We start from the raw sequence: 22,388 nt of genomic DNA, 5'->3' as shown, positions 1-22,388 counted from the left end.
GAATCTGTCTGTGGTAAGTGGCATCCCATAAATGAGTTTCATAAGGCTTGACCTGGGCGCTGGCATGTCAGGACTTCCTAGTGTGTCTTTGCATACCGGTTCCAAATCTCCCAGCTTCTTTGGTATCTTTTTATTGTATGACGAGATGCCATACTTTAGTTCACGTTTGAAGCGACAGAAGCTTAAGTTTTGAGTTCCCAGGAAAAGAAAGACTTAAGCATTTCTAATTAAAGCATCAGAGATTAGTCTGACTAGGGTGTGAGTTAACAGGAACTCTTTATTGACCTAAAAACCTACCCAGAAACTATTTGCATGAGAATTTGGCAGCTTGCAGTGGGAGGGCCTGTGGCTATGGTCAGTCTTAACATGTTGTGTTAGGACATCTTAAATTTCACTTTAAAATTTCTGAGTTTGCTGTTGATTGATGCCTGCTAAGAAAGCTTTTCTATAATAGGAATTTAGATTGTGCTGCTGTAATGCCCTCAAGCAATGCCATGTCACCAGTATCTCCTTCTATTTTAGGGCAATTCTTTTTCTTAAACCAAATTCCCAGCTTCAGCAAGAAGAATCCAAAAGCTGAACTGTTAGAAATTTGTCCCTGGTTTTTCCTTCCTTTACCCAATTTATTGAGTAGCTACTATGTACTAAGAAGCATGGTGTTAAGAAGTGGGAATACAAAGAAAAGTCTAAATGGCCAGCAAATGCACAAAGAGATCTTCAACTAAACCAGTACTTAAGGAAATACAAATTAAAGCAGCAGTAAGAGTGAATACCTACTATGTACCAGGATACAACAACAAACAAATCGTATTTATTTACTTACACACATACACACCTGTGTGCATCAGGTGATAATAAATACTATGGATAAAATAGGAAATGGGGATAGGAATAGTATGGGAGGCAGAGTTTTGCAGCCTGGTCTTCACTGCCACCAGTGCCGGAGGCTAGGTGTGGAGGATCGTTGCAGATCACGTGGAGTGCCTGGGCTCTGTCGCCGTGGTTATGTAGAGATGGGACATGCAAACAAAGGGAAACCTTTCCTTTCCATATTAATTCTCTGACTCCTCATTAATGTGGATCCTGTCCTGGCAGTGTCAGCCTTAGGTCTAATTGGGAAAAGTTTACTGTCTATAATAATAATGGGCTGGAAGCCAGTTAATATCTGACTACATGCGTGGCCACATACATGTATGTGTATTTGGGAAGAGAAAATATATCTTTATAACTTACTACTGGAAACATTAGTAAGGAGACTTTTTTTTTTAAACACGGCTGTCAAAAGTTCTGAGCACCAGGAGGATGTCTCCCTGCCTTCCTTCCCTCCTTCCCTCTATTTCTGTCTCTCTCTTTCTGTCTCTCTCACACACAACCATAGTTTCAGATCAGATTTTCTACACACTGTTTTAATTTATTAGAAGGGAAAATTCTTTCTTATGGCTAAATGTTTGCACTCTTGATTTTTCTAAAGTCCACTTTTATGAGTAAGCTATAAATCTCTAAAAATAGAGATTTACAGTGGAAATGTCAACTCTTTTGTATTATGTCAGGTCAAAATGTGTAGCTAATTGGTGTGCATTTGTTCATGCATATGTCATGAGCCAGAACTGTGTTTTAGTCCAGTGACCACACATGGGGCAGATAGGTGTGGTCCAGTTCAGATATGCTAATGTTTTCTTTGTTTATGGTAAATTAGAATAGTACAAGGTACTGGTTTGGAAAAATATGTGGGCAAGGCAGACATTTAGGATTTATGAACCTTTACTTAGCCGGTATTGCCCTATCATTCCTCCACCATATCGACCTATATCCACTAGGGGACATAAGAGCACCTACTGAAGGAAAGAATGAAAGTCTGTCTACATTAAAATTTAAACACAGAACTCTTAGATAACATACAAAAAGACTCATTTTTTTTAGTTTCGTGATTCATAAAGAAGTTATACATTTTGTTTAAATTTTAATCATCACCAGAAACTTTTAAAGGCAGGATCAGTGTCTTAACATCTATTTATGGAATGAGAACCAAACAAGCAGCTAACTAGCAAGCTTGTGTCATTAACTGAGTACCCATGTGATCTACAGAAGCTATACTGAGAATGATTCTGGCTTTAGAAAATACTTTATATAGAAAAGAATTACCTTTTAGAGTCAGGAGGTGAGACATCCGGAGAGGACGTCTGCTGTCAGATTCCAGTGGACAAAAACCAGAAGAAGTGTTCTGTATTTTGCACCCCGGCCACCTTCTCTAGAGCTATGAAACCCTAGAGACAGATGTTAAGGGCACCACTGTTGTCTTCTAAACTGATTATCTGGCCTACCAGGTTAGAAACTTAGAAACTTAGGTTGTATTTTTACTTAGGGTTCTCTTTTTTTGGGGGTGGGGGTATGATCTACCTACAGAAAAAAATGCAAAGATTTTAAGTGATACAGTCTTTATTGACAATTTTTGCCTTGTAATTGGAGTTTTTAACTAGCATTTAATATAAGTATTAATATAATTGAATTAAGGTCTGCGGTTTTGCTGTTTGCTTTCTGTTTGTCCCATCTGCTTTTTGATCCTTTCTTGTTCCTTTTCTGCCTTATTTTGGCTGAAAATCAAATCATTTTTAGTTTTCCATTTTAATTCATTGACTTTTCAGCTATACTTCTTTGCATTTTTTTAAAGTGGTTACTCTAGGGATTATAATACACATTCATATCTTCTCACAGTCAACAGTGGTTAATATTTTACCACCTCACCTCCTTCTTTGTGCTATATATATCCTGTAATACCATGTTTTACTTTTTGCTTTCTGGTTATATGTCTTTTAAGTAAAATTAGAATAAACACACACAATTTTATATTTACCCATGTATTTTCCAGCTGGTGTCAATTTCCTTTAGTCTGCAAAATTCCCTTTAAAATTTTTTTGTAGTATAGGTCTGCTGGCAATGAGATCTCGTTTATCTAAAAATCCCTTTTCCATTATCTTTAAAGATACAGAATTTGAGGTTGACAAGTGGGTGGGGGTGTGTGTGTGTGTGTGTGTGTGTGTGTGTGTGTGTTCAGCACTTTAAAGACACCATTTTGTTGTCTCCTGGCCTCTGTTGTTTCTGATAAAAAGTTAACCATTGACTCTAAAGTTTCTAGGTATAGTTTTCTTTGTTTTTATCCATCTTAGAGTTCACTGAGCTTCTTGGATCTATACGTTATGTTTTTGAAAAAAATGGGGAAAGTTTTGTTACTACTTCAAATATTTATCTGCCCTATTCTCTCATTCCCTCTCAGGACTCCAGTTACATATATTTGTGCATTGTGATCTTGTCCCACAGTTCACTAAGGTTCTTTTATACCCCTCATCCTCACCTCTCCTTCTTTTTTTTTAATTTCCAGTCTTCAAATAGGATAATTTCTGCATATCTCTCTTTGCGTTCACGGATTTATTTATTTTTCTACTCCAATCTGCTGTTAAGCCTATTAAATACTTTTATTTCAGATGCTGTGTTTCTGGATTCTTTGTTTATTAAAGCTTTAATTCCTTTACTGCTATTTACCGTCTATTCATTGATTTGGTACCATATTTTCCTTTACGTCCTGAAGCTACTTTAAAGTTCTTGTCTGCTATTTCCAACATCTGAGTCATCCTAGTTTGGTTTCTACTGGATAAGTGATGTTGACTCCCATTATTCTGTTATTGGTCACATGTGCCTGCATTTTTGTATGTCTAGCTAGTTTTATTACATGGTAGATATTGTGGATGCTATGTGTTGTTGAGAATACAAATTTTGTTGTCTTCCTTTAAAGAGTATTGCATTTTCTTCTGTTAATCAGATAATTAATTCTCAGATCAGACCATCAGATCAGAATGAATCATACAGGAATTTTTTTCAAGACTTATTTTTAAAGCAGTTTTAGGTTCACAACAGAGCAAAAACTACAGAGAGTTACCATATAAATCTTCCCGCCACATATGCACAGCCCCCTCCACTCTCAACATGCTGCACCAGAATGGCACATTTGTTACAGTTGATGAATGCATATCATTATCAGCCAAAGTTCATAGTTTACATTATGGTGTAATGTTATCCATTATGAGTTTGGACAAACAGATAATAACCTATATTCACTATTTATAGTATCATAAAGACACTATAATTTTAACAAAGTCCATATCAATTATTTCTATTATGAATTGTGCCTTTATTGTTGTATCTAAAAAAGTCATTGCCATATCCAAGTTTAGTTAGATTTTCTCCTATGTTATTGCCTAGTTTTATGGTTTAATGTTTTACATTTAGATCTATGATTCATTTTGATGTGACTTTGTTTTGTTTTTTTTGATTTTGAGACAGGGTCTTACTCTATCGCCCAGATTGCAGTGCAGTGGCACGATCTTGGCTCACTGCAACCTCCCCTTCCTGGGCTGAGGTGACCTTCCCATCTCAACCTCCTGAGTAGCTGGGACTATCTGCATGCACCACCATGTCTGGCTTATGATTCATTTTGATTTACTTTTGTGATGGGTATAAGATCTGTGTCTAGATTCATTATTTTGCATATTGATGTCCAGTTGTTCCAGCACCATCTGTTGCAAAGATATCTTTTCTCCATTGTATTGCCTTTGCTCTTTTGTCAAAGATCAGTTGACTGTATGTATATGGGTCTTTTGGGGCTTTCTATTCCATTGATCTATTTGTCTTTTTTTTTTTTTTTCCTTTACCAATACTGCACTGTCTTCATTACTGTGCTTTGTGTATTATGTCTTAAAAGTTAGATAGTGTCAGTTCTTCAACTTCATTCTCCTTTAATACTGTGTTGGCTGTTCAGGGTCTATTAGCTCTCTATATAAACTTTAAAATTTTGATTGGGATTGTGTTGAATCTATAGATGGGAAGAACTGACATCTTGACAATATTGAGTCATCCTATCCACATACATGAAATATCTCTCCCCTTAGTTCTTTGATTTCTATCAATAGAATATTGTAGTTTTTTTCATATAGCTCTTACACATATTTTATTAGATCTATATTTTAAGCTTTTGGAGAGTGCTAATGCAAATGTACTGTGTTTTTAATTTTAAATACCACTTATTTATTGCTGGCATCTAGGAAAACAGTTTACTTTTGTATATTAACCTTGTGTCTTACAACCTTGCTGTAATCGTGTTTTAGTTCTAGGAGTTTTTTAATCAATTCTTTTGAATTTTCTACATAGATGATCATATTATCTGTGAACAAAGACAATTTTCTTTCTTTCCTCATGGTAAGGTTATGACTTGTGTCCCCACCCAAATCTCATCATGAATTGTAATCAGGTGTTGAGGGAGAGACCTGGTGGGAGGTGATTGGATCATGGGAGTGGTTTCCCCTATGCTGTTCTCATGATAGTGAGTGAATTCTAACAATATCTGATGGTTTTATAAATGGTAGTTTTCCCTACACTCACACACACACTCTCTCTCACCTGCTGCCATGTAAGTCATGCCTGCTTCCCTTTCTACCATGATTGTAAGTTTCCTGAGGCCTCCCCAGCCATGTGGAACTGTGAGTCAATTAAACCTCTTTCCTTTGTAAATTACCCAGTCACAGGAAGTTCTTCAGAGCAGCATGAAAATGGACTAATACACCTCACAATCCTACATAACTTTTCTTTTCTTACTGCATTAGGTGATACTTCCAGTATGATGTTGAGTGGTGGTAGGAAGGGACATCCTTGCCTTGTTTCTGATCTCAGTGGAAAGTATTCTGGCTTCTTACCATTAAATTTTTTGTTAGCTCTAGGGTTTTTGTAGATGTTCTTAATCACCTTGAGGATGTTTCCCATCTATTCTTAGTTTATTGAGAATTGTTATCATGAATGGGTGTTAGTTAGATTTTGTCAAGTGCTTTTTCTGCAGCTAGGACTATGTGATTTTTTTTTTTTCTTTTTTAGCTTGTTGATGTGATAGATTGCATTAATTGATTTTTTGAATGTTGAACCAGACTTGCATACCTGAGATACATTATGTTTGGCTATGGCGTATAATTCTTCTTACAGGTTGTTAGACTTAATTTCCTAGTTTTTTTTGATAATTTTTGCGTCTATGTTAGGAGAAATATTGGTCTGTCATTTTCTTGTAATATCTTCATCTGGTTTTGGTATTAAGATTATGCTGGTTTCATAGAATGATTTAGGAAGTACTCCCTCTGCTTCTGTTTTCTGGAAGAGATTATAGAGAATTGGAATAATTTCTTCCTTAAATGTTTGATAGAATTTATCAGTGAACCCATCTAGGTAAGGATTATTTTTTAAAATTTTGTTAGGGTGGGTGTAGAGTAATCCTTTCTCTAGGACTAGAATAGCCCACTTCTACCCGTTTCTGGGTATCAGCAGAATATCTGGGGTGTTCAGTGAAATCTCTTCACTATGATTGGTAGGACATCCTATGTCTCCCAGCTCTGTGTAATCTCTGGAATCTCTGGGTAGCTGCCATCTCCCAAGGAGCTGTGTTGTTTCCCCCCCCCCCCGGCCTTGTGTTATCTTGTCTTGGTGTTCTGGGTATGTGCAGCTTAGTATTTAGCTAAATACTTAAGATGTCACTTATATGAGTAACCGGAGTACTGCTCTTCGGAGCTTCATTCTCTCTGATATCATACTCTTAAAATCTTCAGGAATCCTGACCTCCAGTCCATTTCTCCAGCTCAGTAAGATTACTATGTCCTGCTTGGGTTACCTCCTGGTGCCACAGTCTAGAAAGTGTTCTCAGACAGAAAGCTAGGGCAATTGTGAGGCTCATTCTATGTAGTTTCCCTCTCCCTGGGATCATAGTTCTATAACTGTCTGAAATTGGTTGCCAAATATTCACTATTCACAATAGCAAAGACTTGGAACTAACGCAAATGTCCATCAGTGATAGACTGGATAAAGAAAATGTGGCACATATATGGAATACTATGCAGCCATAAAAAAGGATGGATGGGTTCATGTCCTTTGTAGGGACATGGATGAAGCTGGAAACCATCATTCTGAGCAAACTGTCGCAAGGACAGAAAATCAAACACTGCATGTTCTCACTCATAGGTGGGAATTGAACAGTGAGAACGCTTGGACGCAGGGTGGGGAACATCATACACCAGGGCCTGTTGTGGGGTGAGGGGAGTGGGGAGGGATAGCATTAGGAGAAATACCTAATGTAAATGACCAGTGAATGGGTGCAGCAAACCAACATGGCCCATGTGTACATATGTAACAAACCTGCATGTTGTGCACATGTGCCCAAGAACTTAAAGTATAATAATAAAAAAATGCAAATAGGCAAGAAAGGCTTGATTCTGGAATATATCAGATTTCAGATCTTGCTGACACAAACAACTCTGGGCCAAAAGTTTAAGTCAACTGGAGACCCTTGACATTCTAATTGAGAGCGCTGCAAAGGAGGTGATTAAATTGATTCTAACACATAACTGGTTGTATAGGAAATCTGAGAACATTGACCCTTTAAAAATTTATGAAATTATTATCTGTTTTTAGAGGTAGGAGATCCTTGACAGAATAAACTGACTTTATTTCTCTGAAAAAAAAAATTGGTTGCCAAATATTAAGGTGCACATATGTAAGCCAAGATGCATAAGGGCTGGGATAGAAAAGCTGCTAAAGATTTGTGAGCTGAATGGAGATTCCAGGGGTTACACACTGTCCTGGGAACATAAGAATTGGAGCCATCCAGAGTGGGGAGACCTCACTGAACAACACGGGCACTCATTTGATACCCGAGAAGGTCCATTGAGTAAGGCTATTCAAGCCCTAGAATATTGGATTTTAAAAACTAGTTTCCATTTGTCTTGTGCAGAACAAGTAAGATGATCATTGTCCCAAGGATCCTTCTGTCAAGTTGGCATGAGTAATTGATAATAGGTTGATGCAAACCTGAAGCTTAAATACTGAGTTAGCAGTAAAGGAGTCTTCAGCATACCTTCCATATGTTTTATCAGAGGAGGAGGATTTGCAAAGAGAATGTCTTCCTGTTTATTTTTTTCCCTCTTATGACCACTGGCCATGCTTCAATCTATATTTCAGGATCTAGAAAACATCCTTTCAGTGCTGATGCCCTTTGCCATCTTAATACCAGAGCCTTATAGGCACAATGAGTTGTTTATTTTACATGTTTATGCATTTACAAAATAAAAATCTGGTGTTTGAAGTATGTATTTTTAAAAGAATGTGCTTATGAAGATACCTTTTTCAAGGTTTTCTTCCAATATTATTTGTTCTATGTGCTTGTCTGTGATCAGTAGAGCTAGAACACATAGGTTTTTACATAGTTAACTAAAGCATTTCTTTGGTGCTGAACATTGTCTTTAAAGGGACTATATAAAGACTTCTTGTTTACTGGATTTGATTAATTGGAGGAGGAGCTTTCTTAAGCACACACTGTTTTCTCAAATGTTTCCCAGCCTCCTGTCAGTTCTGTCTATCATGGGTCATTCAGCACACACTTGTCTGGATGACTCTTTTAAAAACTGTCACATGTCAATCAAAGAAAAAGAGATTCAAAATGAAGACATAAACTTGCTTTATTTGAAATTGAATAGACTGCGCCTGTAAAGCTTTTTTTTCATGGTTTAAGCTTAAATTTATTTTTTTTTAATTTGACAAATAACACTGTATATATTTGTCACATACAGCATGACGTTTTGAGGTGCATATACATTGCAAAATAGTTAACTCTTGCTAATTAACAAATGCATTACCTCACAGTTATTTTTGTGATGTGCGCACTCAGCATCCACTCTCTTTGTATTTTTAAAGAATTCAGTATATCTTCATTTACCCTAGTGACCCTGCACCTGTAAAGCTTTTTTGCATCTTTGGTTTTCTAGCTGCATTTTGTAATTTGGCAATACTAAGGGGCAGGAAGAGACATGTGAGTGGATGATGATCACTGAGTAAAATAAAGACTCAAGAATATTGCACTAGAAAACCACTTTGGGAAAAACTTCAAGTTTAGTATGGGGAATGTAAAGTGAAATTTTGTTGCTCTAGAAACTGTAGTCCACAGTGTTTCATCTGGAAGGACTTTAAAAAAATAATAGTTGTTAGACAGTTGTAGTCCTTCAGGTCAAAATAAAACACAGCAGTTTGAGCAGGTTTTTCAGAAGTTTGTGGTAGAATAATAAAGTTTTATTTTTTGGGAATTCTGACCTTAGAACAAAAGCTGACTAGCATAAGTGATCACTTATATTCCTTTGTAAAAATCTCATAAATTTTAATAAAAATATAATGTCCCAGGATTTCCTTGAATTCGAAAGAGAGACTGTTGATACAATTCAAATAACTTGCCCAAAAATTCAGAGTTGGGTAACTTCTATTTATAAATGGAACAGTTCATTTTTCCTGGCATGAAGTCCTTAGGGATTATTGGCACTGTTAGTCCTGGGACCCTCTTGCTTCTTGTACCAGTTACTGCCAGTAGAGTGATGTGTTACAACTCAGCTTTCAGCAAATCTAAATGGAGCTTTTTGAAGACCATGGAATACATATGATTTTTTCTATACTTTGAACACATAGCCCAACTTGCACAGTGTCTGATACAAAATAGTTGCTTAGAAATGTTTTTAGAATGGCAAACGAATGCCTCTGCTTTAATGTCAAAGACATTATTATGGAAACAATATGGGATTTTGTTCAGTATTCCTTCCACCAAATAGATACGATTTTAGTTTTAGAAAATAGTGTTGGCCGGGCGCGGTGGCTCACACCTGTAATCCCAGCACTTTGGGAGGCTGAGGTGGGCGGATCACCTGAGGTCGGGAGTTCAAGACCAGCCTGACCAACATGGAGAAACCCCATCTCTACTAAAAACACAACATTAGCTGGGCATGGTGGCATATGCATGTAATCCCAGCTACTCAGGAGGCTGAGGCAGGAGAATCACTTGAACCCGGGAGGTGGAGGTTGTGGTGAGCCAAGATCGTGCCTCTGCACTCCAGCCTGGGCGACAGGGTGAGACTTCATCTCAAAAAAAAAAAAAAAGAAAAGAAAAGAAATACGGTTAACTCTTTAGTACTTTCCTAAGCAAAAAATTGGGGAAGAATGTAGGCAAAATTTATATTTACAGCTGACCTGATGGCAGTGCTTACAGAAGTTTCTATTACATACATAGCTGCTAAAGGAGTTTTTAAAACTTCTAAATTCAGTGTGTTAACTTGGACCTTTTTTCTTGTGGGATGTTTTGGTGAAGTAACTGGTCTACTGTTTTGTTTTTGTTTTCTATTACACTTTAAGTTCTGGAATACATGTACAGAACATGCAGGTTTGATACATAGGTATACATGTGCCATAGTGGTTTGCTGCACCCATCAACCCATCATCTACATTAGGTATTTCTCCTAATGCTATCCCTCCCCTAACCTTCCACCCCCTGACAGGCCCCAGTGTGTGACATTCCCCTCCCTATGTCCATGTGTTCTCATTGTTCAACTCCCATTTATGAGTGAGAACATGCGGTGTTTGGTTTTCTGTTCCTGTGTTAGTTCGCTGAGAATGATGGCTTCCAGCTTCATGTCCCTGCAAAGGACATGAATTCGTTCTTTTTTTTATGGCAGCATAGTATTCCATGGTGTATATGTGCCACATTTTCTTTATCCAGTCTATCATTGATGGGCATTTGGGTTGGTTCCAAGTCTTTGCTATTGTGAATAGTGCTGCAATAAACATACGTGTGCATGTGTCTTTATAGTAGTCTTTGAGTATGTACCCAGTAATGGGATTGCTGGGTCAAATGGTATTTCTGGTTCTAGATCCTTGAGGAATCACCACACTGTCTTCCACAATGGTTGAACTAATTTACACTCCCACCAACAGTGTTGAAGTGTTCCAATTTCTCCACATCCTCTCCAGCATCTGTTGTTTCCTAACTTAATGATCGCCATTCTAACTGGCGTGAGAGTGTATCTCGTGGTTTTGATATGTGTTTCTCTAATGACCAGTGATGATGAGCTTTTTTTCATATGTTTGTTGGCTGCATAAATGTCTTCTTTTGAGAAGTATCTGTTCATATCCTTCACCCACTTTTTGATGGGGTGGTTTTTTTCTTGTAAATTTGTTTAAGTTCCCTGTAGATTCTGGATATTAGCCCTTTGTCAGAAGGATAGATTGCAGAATTTTTCTCCCATTCTGTAGGTTGCCTGTTCACTCTGATGATAGCTTCTTTTCCTGTGCAGGAGCTCTTTAGTTTAGTTAGATCCCATTTGCCAATTTTTGCTTTTGTTGTCATTGCTTTTGGTGTTTTAGTCATGAAGTCTTTGCTCATGCCTGTGTCCTGAATGGTATTGCCTAGGTTTTCTTCTAGGGTTCTTATGGTTTTAGGTCTTACATTTAAGTCTTTAATTCATCTTGAGTTAATTTTTGTATAAGATGTAAGGAAGGGGTCCCATTTCAGTTTTCTGCATATGGCTAGCCAGTTTTCCCAACACCATTTATTAAGTAGGGAATCCTTTCCCCATTGCTTGTTTTTGTCCGGTTTATCAAAGATCAGATGGTTGTAGATGTGTGACATTATAGCTGAGGCCTCTTTTCTGTTCCATTGGTCTATATATTTGTTTTGCTACCAGTACCATGCTGTTTTGGTTACTGTAGTCTTGTAGTATAGTTTGAAGTCAGGTAGCATGATGCCTCCAGCTTTGTTCTTTTTGCTTAGGATTGTCTTTGCTATACGGGTTCCTTTTTGGTTCCATATGAAATTTAAAGTAGTTTTTTCCTAATTTTTTGAAGAAAGTCAGTGGTAGCTTGATGGGGATAGCATAGAATCTATAAATTACTTTGGACAGTATGGCCATTTTCACAATATTGATTCCTCCTGTCCATGAGCATGGAATGTTTTTTCCATTTGTTTGTGCCCTCTCTTACTTCCTTGAGCAGTGGTTTGTAGTTCTCCTTGAAGAGGTCCTTCACATCCCTTGTAAGTTGTATTCCTAGGTATTTTAATCTCTTTGTAGCAATTGTGAGTGGGAGTTCATTTGATTTGGCTCTCTGTCTATTATTGGTGTATAGGGATGCTTGTGATTTTTGCACATTGATTTTGTATCATGAGACTTTGCTGAAGTTGCTTATCAGCTCAAGGAGATTTTGGGCTGAGACGATGGGACATTCTAAATATACAATCATATCATCTGCAGACAGACAATTTGACTTCCTCTCTTCCATTTGAATACCCTTTATTTCTTTCTCTTGCCTGATTGCCCTGCCAAAACTTCCAATACTATGTTGAATAGGAGTGGTGAGAGAGGGCATACATGTCTTGTGCTGGCTTTCAAAGGGAGTGTTTCCAGCTTTTGCCCATTCAGTATGATATTGGCTGTGTGTTTGTCATAAATAGCTCTTATTATTTTGAGATATGTCCCATCAATACCTAGTTTATTGAGAGTTTTTAGCATGAAGGGGTGTTGAATTTTATCAAAGGCCTTTTCTGCATCTATTGAGATAATCATGTTTTTGTTATTGGTTCTGTTTATGTGATGGATTACGTTTATTGATTTGTGTTTGTTGAACCAGCCTTACATCCCAGAGATGAAGCCAACTTGATCTTAGTGGATAAGCTTTTTGATGTGCTGCTGGAATCGGTTTGCCAGTATTTTATTCAGGGTTTTTACATCGATGTTCATCAGGGATATTGGCCTGAAATTTTCTTTTTTTGTAGTGTTTCTGCCAGGTTTTGGTATCAGGATGATGCTGGCCTCATTAAATGATTTAGGGAGGAGTCACTCTTTTTCTGTTGTTTGGAATGGTTTCAGAAGGAATGGTACCAGCTCCTCCTTGTACCTCTAGTAGAATTCGGCTGTGAATCCATCTGGTCCTGGGCTTTTTTTGTTTGGTAGGCTATTAATTACTGCCTCAATTTCAGAACTTGTTATTGGTCTATTTAGGGATTCGACTTTTTCCTGGTACAGTCTCGGGTGGGTGTATGTGTCCAGAAATTTATCCATTTCTTCTGGATTTTCTAGTTTATTTGCATAAAGGTGTTTATAGTATTCTCTGATGGTAGTTTATGTTTCTGTGGGATCAGTGGTGATATGCCCTTTATCATTTTTTTATTATGTCTATTTGATTCTTTGTTCTTCTTTATTAGTCTGGCTAGTGGTCTGTTTTGTTAATCTTCAAAAAACCAGCTCCTGGATTCCTTTTTTTTTTTTTAAATAGAGTTTTTTTGTGTCTGTATCTCCTTCAATTCTGATCTGATCTTCAGTTATTTCTTGTCTTCTGCTAGCTTTTAAATTTGTTTGCTGTTGCTTCTCTAGTTCTTTTAATTGTGATGTTAGGGTGTCAATTGTAGATCTTTCCTGCTTTCTTCTGTGGGCATTTAGTGCTATAAATTTCCCTTTAAACACTGCTTTAGCTGTGTCCCAGAGATTCTGGTATGTTGTGTCTTTGTTCTCATTGGTTTCAAAGAACTTATTTATTTCTGCCTTAATTTCGGTATTTATCCAGTAGTCATTCAGGAGCAGGTTGTTCGGTTTCCATGTAGTTGTGTGGTTTTGAGTGAGTTTCTTAATCCTGAGTTCTATATTTGATTGCACTGTAGTCTGAGAGACTGTTATGATTTCTGTTCTTTAGTATTTGCTGAGGAGTGTTGTGCTTCCAATTATGTGGTCAATTTTAGAATAAGTGTGACGTGGTGCTGAGAAGAATGTATATTCTGTTGATTTGGGGTGGAGAATTCTGTAGATGTCTATTAGGTCTTCTTGGTCCAGAGCTGAGTTCAAGTCCTGAATATCCTTTTTAATTTTCTGTCTCATTGATCTGTCTGATATTGACAGTGGGGTTTTAAAGTCTTCCACTATTATTGTGTGGGAGTCTAAATTTCTTTGTAGATCTCTAGGAACTTGCTTTGTGAATCTGGGTGCTCCAGTATTGGGCGCATATATATTTAGGATAGTTAGCTCTTGTTGCATTGATCCCTTTACCATTATGTAATTCCCTTCTTTGTCTTTTTTGATCTTTGTTGGTTTAAAATCTGTTTTATTAGAGACTAGGATTGCATCCCCTGCTTATTTTTCCTTTCCATTTCCTTGATAAATATTCCTCCATCCCTTTATTTTGAGCCTATGTGTGTCTTTGCACATGATATGGGTCTCCTGAATACAGCACATCCACCGATGGGTCTTGATTCTTTATCCAATTTGCCAGTCTATGTCTTTTAATTGGGGCATTTAGCGCATTCTTTGCTTCCTTGTATTGGGTTAGAACATGCTCCTTTAGCTCAGAGTAGTTTGTTATTACTCACCTTCTGAAGCCTACTTCTGTCAATTCATCAAATTAATTCTCCATCCAGTTTTGTTCCCTTGCTGGCGAGGGGTTGTGATCCTTTAGAGGAGAAGAGGCATTCTGGTTTTTGGAATTTTCAGCCTTTTTGTGCTGGTTTTTCCTCATCTTTGTGGATTTATCTACCTTTGGTCTTTGATGTTGGTGACCTTTGGATGGGGATTTTGTGTGGACGTCCATTTTGTTGATGTTGATGCTATTCCTTTGTTTGTTAGTTTTCCTTCTAATAGGCCCCTCTGCTGCAGGTCTTCTGGAGTTTGCTGGAGGTCCACTCCAGACCCTGTTTGCCTGGGTATCACCAGTGGAGGCTGCAGAACAACAAAGATTGTTGCCTGTTCCTTCCTCTGGAAGCTTCGTCTCAGAGGGGCACCTGCCAGATGCCAGCTGGAGTTCTCCTGTATGAGGTGTCTGTTGACTCCTGCTGAGGGTGTCTCCCAGTCAGGAGGCCTGGGGATCAGGGACCCACTTGAGGAGGCAGTCTGTCCCTTAGCAGAGCTCTAGAGCTGTGCTGGGAGATCCGCTGTTTTCTTCAGAGCCGGCAGGCAGGAACATTTAAGTCTGCTGAAGCTGCACCCACAGCTGCGCCTTCCCCCCAGGTGCTCTGTCCCAGGGAGATGGGAGTTTTATTTATAAGCCCCTGACTGGGCCTGCTGCCTTTCTTTCAGAGATGCCCTGCCCAGAGGGGAGGAATCTAGAGAGGTAGTATGGCTACAGTGGCTTTGCAGAGTTGCTGTGGGCTCCACCTAGTTCAGACTTCCTTGCAGCTTTGTTTACACTATGAAGGGAAAACTGCCTACTCAAGCCTCAGTAATGATGGGTGCCCCTCCCCCCACCAATCTCTAGCATCCCAGGTTGACTTCAGACTGCTGTGCTGGCAGCGAGAATTTCAATCCAGTGGATCTTAGCTTGCTGAGCTCCATGGGGGTGGGATCCACTGAGCTAGACCACTTGGCTCCCTGACTTCAGCCCCCTTTCCAGGGGAGTGATTGGTTCTGCTCACTGGCATTCCAGACACCACTGAGGTATGAAAAAAAAAAACTCCTGCCGCTAGCTCAGTGTTGCCCAAATGGCTGCCCAGTTTTGTGCTTGAAACGCAGGGCCCTGGTGGGGTAGGCACCCAAGGTAATCTGGTCTGTGGGTTGCAAAGACCATGGGAAAAGCTTAGTATCTGGGCCAGAGTGTACCGTTCCTCACGGCACAGTCCCTCACAGCACAGTTCCTCACAGCTTCCCTTGGCTGGTGGGGGGAGGGAGTTCCCTGACTCCTTGCACTTTCAAGGTGAGTTCCCAGACTCCTTGCGCTTTCCACCCTGCTTCTGCTTGCCCTCCACGGGCTGTACTCACTATCTAACCAGTCCCAGTGAGATGAGCCAGGTACCTCAGTTGGAAATGCAGAATCACCTGCCTTCTGCATTGATCTGGCTGGGAGCTGCAGACTGGAGTTGTTCCTATTCGACCATCTTGCCAGCCACCCCCTACTGTGTGTTTTTTAATGGCATCAGAATTATTCATTGTGGGGCTGTTGCACACTTTATTTGTACGAGTCATCTCTATGTGGATATTTAGATTGTACACACATACACACCCCTTTGTGCAAGTGTCTTGCTATTTCCTTAGAAAAAAATCTTATATATGAAGATGCTGCATAAAGTCATATGTACGTTTTTTAGAATTGTGAGGATTTGCTTGCATGCTATTATAAAGCCTTACAACAATGCCTGACAGTAAAATCTCAAGGGGTTTGATAGTATGGTCATTGTTTTCATTGTCACAGTCTTGCCACTTGACTTTCAGCTCCTAAATAAAGTGACTGCTTCAATTAGAAAAACATCAGAGATCCTTACGCAAAGTGGCCTGAACAATAAGGAAATTTCGGATTCTTGATTAAATGATAAAAAAATTTTATTACAAGATGCTCAGGGGGGCTGAGTACAGAACTAGTTAATTCAGAACCTCAAGAATATCAATGAAGAACCAGTCTTTCAACGTATGTTACCTGCCATTCTCGCTAAGTTAGCTTTTCTTCAAGCTTGTCCCATCACATGATACAGTGATTACTGGGAGTCATACTTGAATCAAAAGAAGAAAAGGCTAATTCTTTTTCACTCTATTTTAGGGCAGTGAAGTCTTTTTCTGAAGTACCTGGCAGATTTACCCTCACATTTCATTTGCCATTATTGAATAAATAGAATGGGACCACCATGATTAGTTTAGACCATTGTTTTTCCTACCTTTTGATTTTGACACACTAGGAAATACATTTTACTTCATCATGACAAGGGCACTTATCACACATCACTTCTGTTTGGGCATATGTATGTCTCTCTTATACAATTAAATGTAATTCAAAATAAGTTTCTCAAAATAATGCTGACCTTTACTACTCATTTTAAGTTAAATGCTATTTTACTTATATTTAAATAGGTTTTTAATACCTAAATACAAAAATTTAGAACAGATGTAAGTTAATATATAGATATGGGCTGTTCATGAATTTTTTTCAGTCTGGAATGCATGAGGATAATGCTGTGAGCATATATAGTACATGGTTGAGCTGTGTTTTTCAAATTTTGAGTCAAGATTAAAAATACCTTTTTACACAAACAGGACATTTTGAGTAGTAAAATAATCTTAATAATTTATTCAGATGAGATTCATCAGTGAATTCTATACTTAGTCTATACTTAGTGGGAGGGAATTCCACAAGTGTATCAATACCAGGATTTGAGGATCATTGGGAACCATCTTGGAAGCTGCCTAGCACAAAGTATGAGGCAACTAAATGCAGTATGTCATCCTGGGTTGAATTATGGATTGAGAAGAAAATGCTGTAAAGAAAAATTGAGAAAATTGATGATTTGAGCATGGGTTGAATGTTAGGTGATATTATTACATCAGTATGTTGTCTAATTTTAATAATTGTATTATGGGTATGTAAGTCAATGTTTTTGTTATTTGGAACTGTACACTGAAGTATTTATGTGAAGGAAGGGTAATAAAGTTTTTGGACTATTCTTGCATGCCTTTTCTAAATTTGAAATTATTTCACAGTTAAAATTTAAAAATGTCAAGAGAGATTGTTTTAAAATCAAAACAATGTGAGTTTGGCTCTTAAGTTCATACATACTGAATACATTATATGTAGGTCTTGTATGTCAATCCTTTTAATAGGCTGTTGGATTTAGTTTATTAGTATTTTGTTGAGGATTTTTGAACTGATATTCATAGGAAATATTAATATTTGTAGGTTTCTTTCTTCTTGAGGTATCTTTGGGTTTGGTATCAGGGTGATGCTGGCCTCATAGAATAGGTAAGAACTATTGGCTCCTCTTCTGTTTTTTGAAAGAGTTTGAGAAGGATTGGTGTTCTTGAAATGTTTGGTAGAATTCATATGGTTCTGAACTTTTTTTTGTTGGGAGATTTTTGATTATTTATTAACTGTACTTAATAGGTTTGTTCAGATTTTATATTTCTTCTTGAGTCAGTTTTGGCAATTTTGATGTTCTTAGTAATTTGTCCATTTTTTCTCTTACCATGTATCTGGTTTAAAGTATATGGAACTGTTATGCCCAGACCGTTTATTCCCCGAAGAAGACCACCAGAGTCCAGAGTCAAAGCTAAGCAGCAAGGATCTTTATTACAGGTTCGAACCTGGAACTCTCCCTCGCTCGTGAAACAAGACGGGCAGGAGAGCTCCCCCACTGAGCTCCGAACAATGTTATATAGTCTAAGAAAAGTGGGCATAGAGTTATTATACAAATCAGATATATGATTGGCTAGTGTTTGAACAAGGCGATTTGGCTAACTATGATTGGTTCCCGCCATTTCTGATATTTTGGTTCAAACTTTGAGGCGGGAGAGCAGGTTTATGGCAGCAAGAGTTTATCTTAAACACGTCTTGTGACCTTGCCTCAGAACTTACAAAATCTCTGGTATGTGCAAAACAAAATCTCTGGTACGTGCAGAAAACCAGGTACTCACAGAACTTACGAAATCTCTGGTATGTGCAAAGATTAGAGAGCAGAACAAGGGTGTAGCAGGTGGGGGGCGGGTACACATCTATCTTTGTGTCCTTTCAGAACAAGTATGCATTTTTGCATTGTGTAAACATATCTGATTTAATTTTATGTGAAGTTACATTTAAACCATATAAAATAAATCCTCCATTAAACTGCGTTGCCTTGCATATGTAACCTAAAATGCACTTATCGTTTGAGCATTCCAGTTGCTCCACATTCACATCAATATTTGGTATTTTCCATTGTTTTCATTTTAGCCCTGTGGTAGGGGTGTTCCACGTGATTTTGTTTTTTAAGTTTTAAGTTTTATTTTAACACTGTCATCTACAAGAATATCATTACCAACAATACATCTGGGGTCGGTCATTTTTATTGTTTTGCACATTTATAAAACCATGTTTTAAATCAAGCTTATTTTAAAGTCTTATGGTTATTATTTTCTATATAAAACGTGGCTCAAGTCAAGTCAAAGGTTACTGATTGAAGTCAACATTTTCTCTCAATTTTGTCACTGTCAACACTTCCAAATCTGGTAGTTGAGCTTGCCTCTGTAGGTTTTACTTCACTGTCTTTTTTTCTTCTAGATGTAGATTGATTCATTTTAAGGACTACTTGTACTAAATCAGTTAAAATATTACAGTTGCTGAGAATTGAAAAATTTTATACTCAATAACATTCTTTCTGAAAAATGCACTGAAAGTTTGTAACTAAACTTGGTGAAGGAATCAGCACTTTGCCAATAGATAAACTTCTCACATACTTTGCTTATAACTCTGCAGAGTTACTCTTTAACCTCTTCATTAAATCTGTGTCAGAAGATCAAATGAGATATCAGTGAACCAAATACCTATTCCCGACCAATTTATGTTGTATTCCTCACACATGGTAGTCTCAATTGGCTGCATTGTTCATCCTATTGTTCATTAGATGTTAAGGATATATGCAATATGCTCTATGTGGTTTATTCTATTCCTTCATTTTTTTATGCCAGTGGCAAGTCACTGATTTAATTTTATGATCCACTAATTGATCATAACCCTCAGTTTGAAAAACATGGATTTTAACCAGTCACCATTGTCTATCGGAGGTGGGACCAGCTTTTCCAAAGCATATGGCCTTACAGAAATGGGATAAATGCTAGACACACGGTTAGGCTTCTGTTTGAAAGGAAGAGAAGGGGTTTGACAACTAGAGGTTAGGATAGGCAACCAAAATAATCTGCTGCAGAGACTGTAGCTTACTCATTTAACTGTCCTAAGCATCTGATGTGCTTGGAAGTACTGTACCAACTTGTTTCCCTTATTCCATTGGCTCTCAACAATTACTCTTCCTTTTTCTGGTTTGTTTGTAGTTTTGTGTTCCTCAGATATTTTTTCTTGTTGCTATCATTGTGCTTGCCTTTATATTGTCATTCTATCTCCTACCCTCTCATTTTAAAAAGTTCCCTTTTCATTTTGCTGCTTTTCATCTGCTTAGACAAAAGACTAGCTTCTTAAAAGCTGTGACTCAAAAGTAACCGAGTAACCAAGTTCTTGGTAAGATCTTAGGTTTTACTTCGTGATCTTTTTCATGGTGATACTTGCTTATTAGATTTTTTAAATGACATCCAAAATTTTTAGCTGAGGCCTGGCTAGTTACCAATAAGTTATCTCTGAAATACAGAAGTACTCCTGTACCCTTCAGTCTTCCAGAACAAAAGCTTCTGCTGTTATTAAATGGTAATAATGTAAGCACAATACTTGGGGACTCTACTAGGTTATATTCCTTGTTTTCCTTGACGTTGGTAAAGAGAAGTCTGCTGTCCCACAGATCATTAATTTTAGAATTATGAGTAACATCAAGTGCATTAATTGTTGTAACCTAGCTTCAATTAGTCAACAAATACTTTAAAATATTGCATTTCACCAATTGTAAGATGCGCATTTTCTAACATTTTAATGCAGCTTACATTTAATAGTGTCCTACAGTTGCTGTTGTCCCTGTGGTAAATCATGGTGTAGTTTCCACATGAACTTGGTTGGTAATCCTAGAGACATGACTGAATTGCACACCTTTCGTTGTTTTAATTAACAAACCATTGAATAATAAACCATTTAAGGACCTTTGAGAAAAGAATAGGAGTTTTGTTACTGTCCAAAATCTCTTCTGTTAATACCCTCTGTTAAGATTAAGATAGTGCTACTATCATCAGAGCTTGTAAGAATGAGCATCTGAAGCTTGAAAGAAAGTCCCAGAGACAACAGAGGATCGCTGTTTTAAGAAATGCTACATTATCAAGGATCTTGATAGTATAAAAACAATACTACATGGAAAACCTTGACACCTATGATTTTGAATATAAAAGTGATCAGAAGAATTGAATACTGAATGTGAAGAAATTTTAGGAATAACTTAGCCAGTTTAGATTGCTTATGTTTTTCTTGTTTGTACATAATATATGGTTCTTACAGTTTCTAAATAAGTCTAAAGAGCTCTTTCAGTATTTAAAATAAATAAATAATTTAAGCAATAAGAAGCATGTGTCATGGTTTGACTATTTTCTTCCTTAGTGGTGTATAAAATAATGGTGCTTCATATAAACAGTACTATCTTGAATTTGATGAAACAAAAGTTTGATTTACTGTCTTACTATTATTATACTGCTTCCTATTATAACTTATGTTTTCTTCTCCATAACACTATAAGGCCATGCATAAATCATAGAGACTATGTCTCATTTTGATCTAGCAGCCACAGTATTATCCGGGAACTTGTTAGAATGCAAATTCTTAGACCCCACCCTAGACCTACTGAATCAGAAATCTGGATGTGGGTGTGTTACCAAGCCATACAGGTGATTTTAATGCAAGCTAAAGTTTGAGAGCCACTGCTCTGGGCAGAATTTTAGGCAAGGGAAAAATACTGGTACTATTATATTCAAATTAGGTATATATGCATAGCTTAAAGAGTAAGAAACCATAGATGGCTTGACTTCAGCTTAATTATATCTGCTAACAGTGTGTTTAAGAGGAATGAAGAAATTTACCATGGTGTGTGTTAGCTAACTACCAGTAATGTAGGCAGAGTAATGGAATAGTCCAAGAACTACATCTCCTTCACTTTTGATATTTGATCTTTGTCTTTTCAGCATGACGTATCCCAGACTTTACTCAAGGCAACACTGGACAGTGTTGTAGAAGAATGTGTCAGCTTTGTGGGAGTGGACATTAACATCTGTTCAGAAGTTTTGTTAAGGTGAGACACATCTGTGGCTGAAGATCACAGAATCGAGTTTAACTGGCTATCCAGTCCAAACTCGGCTAGAGGAAGGGAACACGTGTATAAAGTTGTCAAGTATAGAACATCTATGGGTTTATACATTGCTTTAAGTAATCAGAGGGGAAGACATCATGTAAGAAAAGAATTATAACAATTCACATTATCATTTTTAATATTGCAGGTCTAAAGTGAAGAGCATAGAGCATATGGTAACCATTGAGTGCATTAGTGTTGCTAATAGAATTTAAATAAGGTTAACATGGAAAAGAGCTGTTTCCCACCACATGAGAGTAGAGATTTTTCACTAGTTAAGTCTCTTGCATGCATCTGTCAAACCTGGCAGTAACCAAAAGATAAATTCTGAGGGTTCAAAGTATGGTTACCATATTTTTACCCTGATTCTACAAGAAACCTGTCAAAATTTTTATCATAGTATAATCACATGTTATATAATCTTTTTTTCCCCCGTGGTTTTAGAAGAGCTGCTTTTTTGTTCACAGTTTTGCATTTATAACACAAGTCTGCTAACGCAGCATGAAATTCTGTGATATGGACCTTGTTCGCTGAAACAGGTATAGGAGAAACTATCCCTTACATTTTAAGTTGTTGATTTTCTAACACAGCTACAAACATTTCATAATTTCATATATGGAATTTCATAATAGAGTTGAAATTCTCTGAAATAATCTTTTAACACCAAGGAAACTACCTAATATAGTTTTTATATCTAATTTATACTAACCATGACAATTATAGATAAGGACCTTTCTATAGTTCAGCTCTATATTACTGAGAACAGGCTAACACGCAAAAAAGGTAGTACAACACA

The 22,388-nt window shown here is 37.4% G+C and overlaps 1 protein-coding gene across 1 annotated transcript in view; it reads left to right on the top strand.

Annotated features, from left to right (window-relative positions):
- The window catches only part of SRBD1 (S1 RNA binding domain 1), a 222,921-nt gene that overhangs the window by 171,540 nt on the left and 28,993 nt on the right, over positions 1–22,388 (top strand). Inside the window, exon 18 of the mRNA XM_025354851.1 lies at positions 21,429–21,535. Coding sequence (XP_025210636.1) covers positions 21,429–21,535 — 107 coding nt within the window. The remainder of the gene's footprint in view (positions 1–21,428; positions 21,536–22,388) is intronic.

This window comes from Theropithecus gelada, chromosome 13 (genome assembly GCF_003255815.1).
Source record: "Theropithecus gelada isolate Dixy chromosome 13, Tgel_1.0, whole genome shotgun sequence".
Taxonomy (NCBI): domain Eukaryota; kingdom Metazoa; phylum Chordata; class Mammalia; order Primates; family Cercopithecidae; genus Theropithecus; species Theropithecus gelada.
This window is presented reverse-complemented; position numbering and strand designations above follow the sequence as displayed.